The 11,553-nt window shown below is 57.8% G+C and overlaps 1 protein-coding gene across 3 annotated transcripts in view; it reads left to right on the forward strand.

Annotated features, from left to right (window-relative positions):
• The window catches only part of LOC122377563 (msx2-interacting protein-like), a 119,378-nt gene that overhangs the window by 93,791 nt on the left and 14,034 nt on the right, over window positions 1-11,553 (forward strand). For 2 of the 3 annotated variants that reach the window (XM_043357702.1, XM_043357705.1), the window contains 5 exons: window positions 1,808-2,030; window positions 8,133-8,271; window positions 9,404-9,523; window positions 10,628-10,795; window positions 11,119-11,258. In XM_043357702.1, the coding sequence (XP_043213637.1) occupies window positions 1,808-2,030; window positions 8,133-8,271; window positions 9,404-9,523; window positions 10,628-10,795; window positions 11,119-11,258 (790 nt within the window). The remainder of the gene's footprint in view (window positions 1-1,807; window positions 2,031-8,132; window positions 8,272-9,403; window positions 9,524-10,627; window positions 10,796-11,118; window positions 11,259-11,553) is intronic. The other variant, XM_043357704.1, reaches the window with a different exon arrangement.

An 11,553-nucleotide genomic window follows, 5' to 3' on the forward strand; every position in this document is an offset into this window, starting at 1 on the left:
CGATGACCAAACGCCGTGTGTCTGGCCGGATATGCGTCTGGCAGGCCGGACAGTGAGCAGTCCTCGCGATGCGCTGGACACGCGTGTTGACATGTGACTGTCCCCACACGGCGCAGGTATATCCTCCTTCCAGTGATGTTTCCTCCCTGTTTGTTGATCCGGCCGGTGCTCTAATGAAATCTGGTCCGGTAAGCCGGCGTAGAACGCACACGCGGGAGCACGTGAGATTGGTTCGGGGAGTATCTCTGATCAGTGATCAGCCGTGGCCGGGGAAGTCGGTCTTGCACGGCGCAGTCCGCGCGCCGCCAGCTGGCTCGCTGTGTGTCGTACGCCGGTGTATTGATTGGCTTCGGTCCGTGGCTTAGTGCACCTACTGATGGACTGTCGGAGGGAGCGATGCGCTGATCCGTACAGATGGACGGACGGGATGCTCGGGCGGATTGATGTCGACATAGCTGCGCGCTCCGGCTGATGCAAAAATGGCTATGAAGCGCAGTAATGGTGTTCACATTGCGTCGTCCCGAAGCACAAATCATCATCATGGTAGGTATTTGCGCATCCGTTCATAACACGAGCGAATGACTCACGATCCCAGTGCACTCCACTCCGCAATCCACATATAGATGGGGTACCTACTGCTGATGTCCCCCTTGCAAAGGATATTCGAGCTGCTCGCGGGGGTGACGTGCCAACCCGCTCACCGTCCAGCTCATGTGCCGGCGGCTCGGAGCTGCGGTCTGCAGTGAAATCCGCCCGCCCGGTCCGGGCCGCTCTGGAGCTCCGTCAGCGGCGGCGAAAGGCCGCGGCGTGATGTAAGTTGCATATCGCCGCTGGACTTCCCGACTGACGCGTGCCGGCGGGCCGCCGGACGCCTGGTTAATTCACCGGCAGAGCCCGTGCAGCGGACACACAGCGACCGCCGGCCGGCCGGCTGCATTGTTGATGGAATGCAGCGGCAGACAGCCGCCGCCTCCGCCGCCGCCGTCGGGGCGCCGCACGATTCAATACAGGAGCTAACCGGACTACGGGACGGCAGTCGATACGGCTACCGGCTGGAACACGCTCCGAACTGCGCCCGCCACGTGCCCAGTCTGGAACTGACGTGTCCCTCTACCCCTGTGGTAGATGACTCACCGGTCGACCTGCCGTGCTGCAACGTGCCACGCCTATTTCTGACACAGCAGTGCTATTGACTGTGTAATGTGGGCGGCGGGGTGGAGATCGGTGCCGCTGTTAGCGACCGTTAACGGATGGTCGCCCTCGAATGGTCTTCTTGCTGGGTAGCTAGACGTGTAGCTCTGAATCGCCGCCGCCGTCTTGCCTGGAGCCGCGGAGCTGCGGCCGATCTCTCAGCTGGCGGCGGCTCGGACCGAACCTACCGACCCGGGCCGGGACTGGGGAGCTGTTTCCGGCGCCGGGGCTGCAACGGGATCCGCTCCGGGCCGCTCCGGGCCGCTGCGGGTCCGGACGGGTCGCCGGGGGTCGCCCGGGACTGAAATAGTCGAGCTGTGACAGCCGATGGCCCTGCCGGGCTGACGGCAGTGACGGGCGGCTGTCAGAGAGGGGCGGGCAGCGTCGAGCGGGTGTCGGCTGATCGCGGGCGGGTGGCTGGTGGTGATATGCTGTCACTTGGGTGATTTACTGGGATTGGGTGGGGTCATTGCAATGTTTCTTGAATGAATGCGGCTGCTAGTTGAATGAGCATTTGAATGCTTTGTGTATTTTAGTAAACCTTGCTTTCTAGGTTGCCGCCCCACGTGTCAACTGTCTCCACCCCTCTGACACTCCCCTCCCTCTCTTCCGGCAGATACCTCACTGAAGGACGGCCTGTTCCACGAGTACAAGAAGCACGGGAAGGTCACCACGGTAAAAATAATCGGCCAGGGTGCCGAGCGCTACGCCATCGTTTGTTTCAAGAAGCCCGAGGACGCCGAAAAGGCGCTCAATGTGTCGCATGACAAGAGCTTCTTCGGCAGCAAGATCGAGGTCGCGCTCTACGATGGTTTTGAGGTGGACGACTCGGACCATAGGTGAGGGCCGGTGGGCTATTTGGGAGGGAGGGATAGTGGCTGTTTTGTGAGGGATGTGGGTGTGGAGATGGTGACTACAGCTTGTCGTAGTGTGGCTGAGTCAGTGTTGCGCTGCATCTAGTTTGCCGTCTGCACTGTTGGTTAGAGTTTCTGCCTAACTTGTCGAGCTCTTGTCCCGTCTCACCGGACTGTCAAGTTGGTGCCCCAGTCACCTGTTCGTACCCCCTATCTCAGCAGCCTGCTGTCCGCACCCCAGTCACTTGTGGTCCGTAGCCCAGCCACCTGTGGTCCGCACCTCAGGTAGTCCGTACATCAGTGACCCGTATCCGTACCCCAGTCACCTGTAGTCCGTACATCAGTGACCCGTATCCGTACCCCAGTCACCTGTAGTCTGTACCTCAGTGACCCGTATCCGTACCCCAGTCACCTGTAGTCTGTACCTCAGTGACCCGTAGTCCGTATCCGGGTCAGTCGTGAGTGCCCCGGTAGGTGCCGGACGGACTGCTACCGGCCGGACCTCGCACCCTTCAGTGATGGACGTCGTGCAGTCGCGCCGCACGGCTCCCGTACAGTGGCCTCCCGTTCCCCACGCCCGCCCGCCCGCGCCGCCTCGGTGCTCGGCCGGCGGCAGCACGCCACCCTGCCTCCCCGCCCCGTCTCCGACGTCATTTTTCACCAGATCCATTTATTCTGTTCCATTTCTGCGTCCGTTCTGACCGGCTGGGCGACAGCGCGGGCGGGCAGCCTTTCAGCCCGTCTTCCGCGAGCACTTTGTGTTAGGCCCCCGTTGCCCGCGCCACTATCACCAAGCGTTCGCCTCAGTTGGCTGTCAGCGGCCGAAACCACTCGCGTCGGCTCGTTTGTAGGGTAGGACGGCCCCTAAAAAACGCACCGACGGAGTGATAACGACGAGGTATATGGTCGGGATTAAGGATATGCAGGTTTGACGAATCTCGAAGTCGCATCTATTAAATAGGTGAGGGTGGGTGGGAAACTTCTCGCCCACTCTCTGCTCCACTCGCCGTCCGTCGCAGTCGACGACTGCCGTTCGCGCCTCTCGGCTCTCCTGCCAGCGGCGCGCCCGTTCCTACACTCCCCTTCGCACCACCCCTAGTCAGGGTCTGCCCCGCGTCTGTCGGCGGGGTGATTTATCTATCTCCGACCCCCGTCTCCCTTTGCTCCGGTCACGTTCAGTATGGGGTTTGTATGGCCATGTGGCCGTGAATGACTGGTAGAAAAGGTTGTGCATAGATTCCGGTGCTGTGATGGCACCGCACGCAAAGCACAGTGCCTCACGGAAAGTAGGAACGGTGCATTGTTAGGGTACTTTAAACGCACCTACCCCTACCTAAGAATCACGTGCTGTTCATGAGGCCTGTGAGCACGGGCGCCGATGACTTTTCTGCCGCTCCGTTCTGGCCTGCGGGATGACAACTTTGCATTGCCAGCGCATATGGGGACTCACATTTGGCAGCTGCTCGCACGGGTTACCGTGGGTGGGCAGGGTTCGCGAAAGTGTCGGCTGCCAGCTTGCCGCAGATTGCAGTGTCGCGACGCTTACTCGGAGTCTCGAGAGTGGGGAGCCGGCAGGCAGCGGCGTAGTCGGTGTAGTTGTGTCCGGGCATGATCTTGCATGCATTTTGTCTGTGCTTGCTCGATTCCTGCACTCAGAATACACTTTGAGAGCAGTTTGAATATAAAGACTCAATTGAGCGCTGAAAACCAGCCTCAAATGTGTCTGATTTTAAAACGGTTTCAGTAAGGCTTCCTAAGGGCTCATGTACCCGAATACTGGATTCAAGCGATACCGAAACTGGGGTTCGGACTGGAAACTGGTTTCATAGTAAGACTAATTTTTAAAAGCTTGACACCGAAAATAGGTACCGACTGAGCTCTGTTTCTGCGATCAATGGCGTTGCTCAGAAAATATTCTCAAAATGTGTGATCTGTTTTGAATCGGGGACATTAGCCCGAAACTGATCTCTGAGACCGAAAAAGGAGAAACTGTTTTCTCAGTGTGTGCGGATTGTTCGTTCGGTCTCGTCTGCCACCGTTGAGCCCAGTATTTCAGACATTGGACGAAAGAAGTTCATAGTCTGTCGATAGCTAGATGCCTGTCGAGTTGCAGAGCAGCCGATGCATGACGCAGACCGGGTGTGTATGTGTGTGTGTGTGGGGGGGGGGTGCGTGTGTGTGTGTGTGTGTGTGTGTGTGTGCGTATGTGTTAAGCGCAAAGTGGCCGAGGCGTCGGCAGCGGACCAGGTGTGTAGTGTAGACAGAGTGGCCGAGGCGTCGGCAGCGGACCAGGTGTGTAGTGTAGACAGAGTAGCCGAGGCGTCGGCAGCGGACCAGGTGTGTAGTGTAGACAGAGTGGTCGAGGCGTCGGCGCCGGACCGGATGTATGCGTATGCCGATTTGCAGAAATACGGAGGCGGCCACTTAGAAAATACTTTGAGACCTTTTCACAAAGAGACTCCTTGAGTGCTAAACCGAGCCTCCAAGGTGACTGGCTGAGATGTGTTTCTGCGGCAGCGTATGTCCATCAGGTTGCGTTCGGAAGCGCTTCTCGAAATGCGTGGTCTGTTTTGACAAGGGGCCTTATCCCATCTAACCAACCCCGCCACGTTGCCTCGTCAACAAGTGCTGCTTTATCTCGCTATTGAAGCGGCTCCCAGGCAGGTTCGTGTCAGGTTTCGTGGCAAGATGTTATATGCGATGACAATAGCGTGTCTGAACTACGCCTGCCAGACTCCGATCGAATCGCCGGCGTGACTAAATGGTCTGCGTTCCGTGTTGTACGGTACGGCGGTGAACACCTCCACGAGTGACCAGGTCGCCGGCGATCGACTCAGGCTCTGATGTCACTAAAATGCGCTTTAGTAAGCTAAGTGCCTACCGTGTTGCAGAGGGCCGAGGTGACGGCGGCGCACCTGGCGCCTGTAAGTTGCAGAGTAGCCGAGGCGTCGGCGGCAGGCCTGATGCGTGTGCATGGGTTGCAGATTAGCCGAGGCGCCGGTGGCGGACCCGATGTGTGCAGGGGTTACAGTGCAGCCCAGGCGTCGGCGGCGGGCCCGATGTATGTGCATGAGTTGCAGAGTAGCTGAGGCGTCGGCGGCGGTCCTGATGTAGGTACTTACGTGCAAGGGGTGTAGCGTAGCCGAGGCGTCAGTGGCGGACCTGATGCGTGTGCGTGAGTTGCAGAGTAGCCGAAGCGTCGGCGGCGGACCTGATGTATGTGCCGTTGCAGAGTAACCGAGGCGTCGGCGGCGGACCTGATGCATGTGTGTGAGTTGCAGAGTAGCCGAGGCGTCGGCGGCGGACCTCATGTACGTGCGAACATGGGTGGAGAATTGTTTTCAAAGTTGGTATGGCGCCAGTTGCTCGAAACAATACTATCGTGTTTTATTCTTATCAAACTGAAATCCTTAAATTTCGTAGCTGTTACCCTGAAAAGTTGGTATGGCATTGCCATACCATCTTTTAAGTTGGTGTGGCGCGTGCCATGCCTGCCATACCATATTCTCGACCCATGCCGGTGCAGATTTTACGGGGTGGCTGAGGCTATACGACGGCGGGCCTGATGTGTGTGCATGAGTAGCAGAGGGGCCGAGGCGTCGGCGGCGGACCTGATGCATGTGCATGAGTTGCAGAGTAGCCGAGGCGTCGGCGGCGGACCTGATGTATGTGCGTGATTTGCGGAGTGGCCGGGGCGTTGTCGGCGAACCTGATGTGTGTGCGTGGGTTGCAGAGTAGCCGAGGCGTCGGTGGCGGACCTGTTGTATGTGCAGTGCAGTGTATTGATGTCAACTACGGAAAAACGGAATACCGATACCAAACCAAGTACCAGCCTATGGTTCATTATACCATCAAAATACCGAACACATTAGGAATCAAATACCAAGTACCGAGTTGGTATCAGTATGGTATCGGTATACCGAAAAGTTGTATCCGAGGACATCTCTACTGCAGAGTAGCCGAGGCGTCGGCGGCGGACCTGATGCGTGTGCGTGCCGAGGCGTCGGCGGCGGACCTGATGTATGTGCGGTGCAGAGTAGGACGTCGACTACGGAAAATCGGAATACCGATACCAAACCAAGTACCAACCTAGGGTGCATTATACCAACAAAATACCGAACACATTAGGAATCAAATACCAAGTACCGAGTTGGTATCAGTATGGTATCGGTATACCGAAAGTTGTATCCGAGGACATCTCTACAGCAGAGTAGCCGAGGCGTCGGCGGCGGACCTGATGCGTGTGGGTGCCGAGGCGTCGGCGGCGGACCTGATGCATGTGCGGTGCAGAGTAGGACGTCGACTACGGAAAATCGGAATACCGATACCAAACCAAGTACCAACCTAGGGTGCATTATACCAACAAAATACCGAACACATTAGGAATCAATTAGCAAGTACCGAGTTGGTATCAGGATGGTATCGGTATACCGAAAAGTTATATCCGAGGACATCTCTACTGCAGAGTAGCCGAGGCGTCGGCGGCGGACCTGATGCCTGTGCGTGCCGAGGCGTCGGCGGCGGACCTGATGTATGTGCAGTGCCGAGTAGGACGTCGACTACGGAAAATCGGAATACCGATACCAAACCAAGTACCAACCTAGGGTGCATTATACCAACAAAATACCGAACACATTAGGAATCAAATACCAAGTACCGAGTTGGTATCAGTATGGTATCGGTATACCGAAAGTTGTATCCGAGGACATCTCTACAGCAGCGTAGCCGAGGCGTCGGCGGCGGACCTGATGCGTGTGGGTGCCGAGGCGTCGGCGGCGGACCTGATGCGTGTGGGTGCCGAGGCGTCGGCGGCGGACCTGATGTATGTGCGGCGCAGAGTAGGACGTCGACTACGGAAAGTCGGAATACCGATACCAAACCAAGTACCAACCTAGGGTGCATTATACCAACAAAATACCGAACACATTAGGAATCAATTAGCAAGTACCGAGTTGGTATCAGTATGGTATCGGTATACCGAAAAGTTATATCCGAGGACATCTCTACTGCAGAGTAGCCGAGGCGTCGGCGGCGGACCTGATGCATGTGCGTGCCGAGGCGTCGGCGGCGGACCTGATGTATGTGCGTGCCGAGGCGTCGGCGGCGGACCTGATGCATGTGCATGAGTATGTATGTGCGTGAGTTGCAGAGTAGCCGAGGCGTCGGCAGCGGGCCTGATGTATTTGCAGTGCGGAGTTGCCGGGGCGTCGGACGCATTGCAGTTGCAGAGTAGCCGAGGGGTCGGCGGCGGACCTGATGTGTGTGCATGAGTTGTAGGGTGGCCGGAACCAGGTGTTATGTGTGTATCGCGTCGCAGGTTGGGGTGCCGCGTTGCACGACCCTTCAAAGCGTGCCTACCAGGCTCCCCGGTTTCCTTTACGATTGCGTGTGCGCTTAATATGCCTCTGAATAGATGCGCGTCAGTCGCCGGGGAAACCATCCTCATGGTGGCGCCGCGTCAGTCGCCGGGCGACCATCCTCGTGGTGTCGCCGCCAAGGAACCGCACTCCGCTGTACGTACCCCCGAGCCGTGCTCGATACGCCTCACCTGCCGTGCCGGCGTTAGTATGCCTGACCATAGAATCCTTGTAGCCGTTGGTACTCCCCACAGCTTCCCTGCCTTCTCGCTCGCTCTCCGCTCCACTCGCCGGCGGCCATGTCGGCGTTAAGGAGTGCGTGATCGGATAATCCTCGTAGCCGTTGGCACTCCGCACGGATTCCTTAGCTCACTTCTCGCCCACTCTCTGCTCCACTCGCCGTCCGTCGCAGTCGACGACTGCCGTTCGCGCCTCTCGGCTCTCCTGCCAGCGGCGCGCCCGTTCCTACACTCCCCTTCGCACCACCCCTAGTCAGGGTCTGCCCCGCGTCTGTCGGCGGGGTGATTTATCTATCTCCGACCCCCGTCTCCCTTTGCTCCGGTCACGTTCAGTGGCGCCCGGGCAGGGTCCTAACCTTCCATAGCCGCGTCGCCGCTATGAGTTGATTGGCGCTGGGCCGGCCGGCCGGCGGCGCTCGCCGGCTCTGTGTGCGCGGCGGGGCCCACCAGTCGCCGGGGAGGCTGTCTCTGACGCGCCGCGTTCGCCGCAGGCTGTTCTCGCGTCAGTGTGAGACGAAGCTGGACGAGTACCACCCGAAGGCGACGCGCACCCTCTTCATCGGCAACCTGGACAAGGATGTGAAGCAGACGGAGCTGAGGAAGGCCTTCGAAAAGTTCGGCGAAATCATTGTGAGTACATGGATTGGGGAAGGACTTACGGGCTGAGGGGGTACTGGGTGTGCACTGTGCAGTAGATATGTGTCCAGGGCGTGGGCGAGCCAAACGGCATTTGAAGGTCGAGCTGGAATTAGGACGTAATATACAAGTCTTACTACCAATCAAGCTCCAGTGCGCCGCTCTTTGTAACTTGCTATGGGAAGCCTGTGAGGGAGAGGAAGGGGTATTGCTCTGGGAAGGGGGCGTATCCGCGGGTCAGTGGCTGGCGCCGTACTGCGGCAGCTCTGCCTCCCCTTCTCCCCTCTCGGACACAGCTGCCCGGGCGGCTGTGACGCAGCGGACTGTCCCGCCGGCTGTGGCGCCACCCACCCACCCACCCACCCTGCCCCTCCCCAGGGCCTGGTCTGGGCCGAACAGACCCGCAAGGGTCACCAGACAGATAGTGGGAAAGTGGGTGGGTAGAGGTCGAAAGGAAAACGCCCCGCACGTTGATACCTGCTGCTACAGGTATGGGACGGGGAGGGGCGGGGGACGAAGGCTCCGACGCGAACTGGCACGCTTCGTAAACAGGCTAAATCGGCTGACTGTCCAAACGAGGAAACGCGGTCGCATCACGAACTGAGCCGCTGCCGAGCTAATGCGAATGGCTTGTAATCAGACCAGCCGGCCCGGCCCGCGGCTGGCTGCAGATTACCGGTCGGCGGCGGGAGCGGTCTCCGCGGCCGACGTGACCTGGAGGTTTACCATCCTGTGTCTACTTTGGGCCGCCGTGTGTTTGGTTAACAAAGTCAGCAGGGCTCCGAGTCTCAGCAGCCGAGGAATGGAAATGATGTAAAACTCGTCGGTGGATGCGGAGAGGGCGCCGAGCTATTTAAACATTTCAACAGCTCGGCTAGCTGCGTAATTGTGTGCTGCTCTGATAACTTTGCTCCACACCGGTCGAGAAACGTGTGCGTACTAAAAGTTCACCAGCTCGTGTAAAACCCCCTCTTCCGAGAAACTTCCTCAATCGTAGCACCGAAGTTGTAACATCCACACACCCAACTCAACCAAACTTCCTCTCTTAGCGTTACGCACCTGCCCATACCCCTGACTCTGCCTCCTTTATATCACGACTAACGCTGTCTGCTCTATCTTCCCGCAGGAGGTGGACATCAAAAAGCAGCAGTCGGCGGCGCCGTTCGCGTTCCTCCAGTTCACCGACATCGAGTCGGTGGTGAAGGCCATGCGTGCCATGGACGGGGCCGAGCTGGGCGGCTGCGTGGTACGTACCGGCCTCGGCGAGGTGGGACCTCTGTGACTGGTGTGACTCTTTGACTGAGACGTATGTGACGTTGGCATGTTTCGGCGACTTTTAGCTCCTCTTGACCCTGTGTGCACTGTGTGTGTTTCTGTTGATTTTTTACGTTTTTGCTATAAATCCAATTCCTCAACTTCACATGTGTAACGACTTAACATATTTTCCCTTTATGTTCTTCGACATGCGCGTGACTCCTCGGGTCCCGGATGTAATCCTGGCCACCGGCCTTTACACTGCCAATTTAAACTCGCCATCGGCGACCCGGCTATCTCTCCAGTGGCCTGAGTTTGTCATTTGTCGGTCAGTCGCGATAGTGTTCGATAAACATTTACCACTGGGCGGAGTGGGGACTACCAGGCCGGAAACTGTGGCCAGCCAAAGCCGGGGGATACCACCGCCTATGTTTTTACTGACCTTCTACACTGTTCTTTTTGTTTCCAGTCTTTTCGGTCCTCCAATTCCCCGCTCACACTTTTTTTTTAGACTACGAACTGCATTTCACTGTACATCTCATCTGGACTATTTTTGTCTCGAACCCACCTCACTTCCTCTCGGTATCTGTTCCCATTTCCTGTCTGTCTTCCCTCCAGCAGTGCGTGTCTCCCGCCTCCGCCCCCTCCCCGTCCCAGCCGTGCTCTGGCCCGGACGGACCAGCAGTGTGCTCTGGCCCGGACCAGCAGTGCCGTCCAGGACGGGCACTGGCCGCACTGATTGGTACAGAGCCCGGGGGACCGGCGCCGGCCTGTCCACTAATGACCTGGGCCCAGGCACGCTCCCCAGGCGTGTCCCGGTCCGAGACTCGCTCCGAACAGACAGGGGGAGAGCTCGCGCCCCGCTGCCACCCGGATCTCCTCCGACGGAATCTCCCACGGGGTCAGACGTCCCTGTGGGGCGAACTGGGACAGAGTTAGGAGTTATCGATACATGTGTGGGCGTATTCCTCACTGACTACGTCTTGGGACTACGTCTTGTGTTTGAGCCTGACGCGTGGCCCCCGTAGTCCCGTGTTTCTCGCTCGTAGTCCTTTGGCTCTCACTCTGGTCCTGACTGTTATCTCTCTGCCGTCAGGCGAAGCTGGGCTTTGGCCGCTCGATGCCGACCAACTGCGTGTGGATTGACGGTGTGGCGGACGCCATCACCGACAAGTACCTGGCGCGGCAGTTCAGCAAGTTCGGCAGCGTCGTGGCGTGCGACATCAACCGCGCACGGGGACACGCGCTCGTCACATTTGAGTCGGTGAGTGGTGCGGTGATGAGTGGGACGAGGGAGCTAGTTTTTAATCCAGGATGTTCGAAGGATGGGTTAAACTCTAACTATACATCCGATGCTATGTGAATCGACTCCTTTTGATTGTAATAATCTGGGCGCAAAATGACCTTGTAGTCGGCGCGCCCTTAAGCCCCAATAAACCAACAAGATTGTAATAATCGTAAGGTCTTTGATAGAAAACGTGAATACGCATTCAAGCTGATCCACAGTTGCTTGTGATTCCTCAATCTGAGCTACCGACCTGACCTGATAGGACGTCTAACCTGACCTGTGACCTGTCTCGTCCCCAGGCGTCGCCGGCGCAGGTAGCCGTCATTGAAATGCGCGGCCGGGCGCTGGGCGGCAAGAAGCTGCAGATTGACTTTGCGTCGCGCGAGTGTCAGGACGCGTTCTTCGAGCACCTCAGCAAACAGCCTCTCAGGTGTGAAAGGTGCGCTGTCAGATCGGCTCGCTCGGCTAACGGGGGTTTTGTGGGGTGTCTGTTAGGTGTTTGTCGGGTGTTTTCTGGGTGTTTTCTAGGTGTTTTCTAGGTGTTTGTCACCCTGTGGCGAGCCTGGCTGCGAGTAGTTTGTTAGTATTCAGGTGATACGGACTTTTCGGTGATTGCTGTCGTTCGCCGGTTATCTTGTCTTGTTAACGAATGAATTGCTTTTCGTGCGCAGTTCACTTGCTTTCCGTGACCGATAGTGTTGTCCTTGAACTTCGATATCGGCGATTGGCGGGCA

This window comes from Amphibalanus amphitrite, unplaced genomic scaffold (assembly GCF_019059575.1).
Source record: "Amphibalanus amphitrite isolate SeventyFive unplaced genomic scaffold, NRLGWU_Aamphi_draft 000047F_arrow, whole genome shotgun sequence".
Lineage (NCBI taxonomy): Eukaryota > Metazoa > Arthropoda > Thecostraca > Balanomorpha > Balanidae > Amphibalanus > Amphibalanus amphitrite.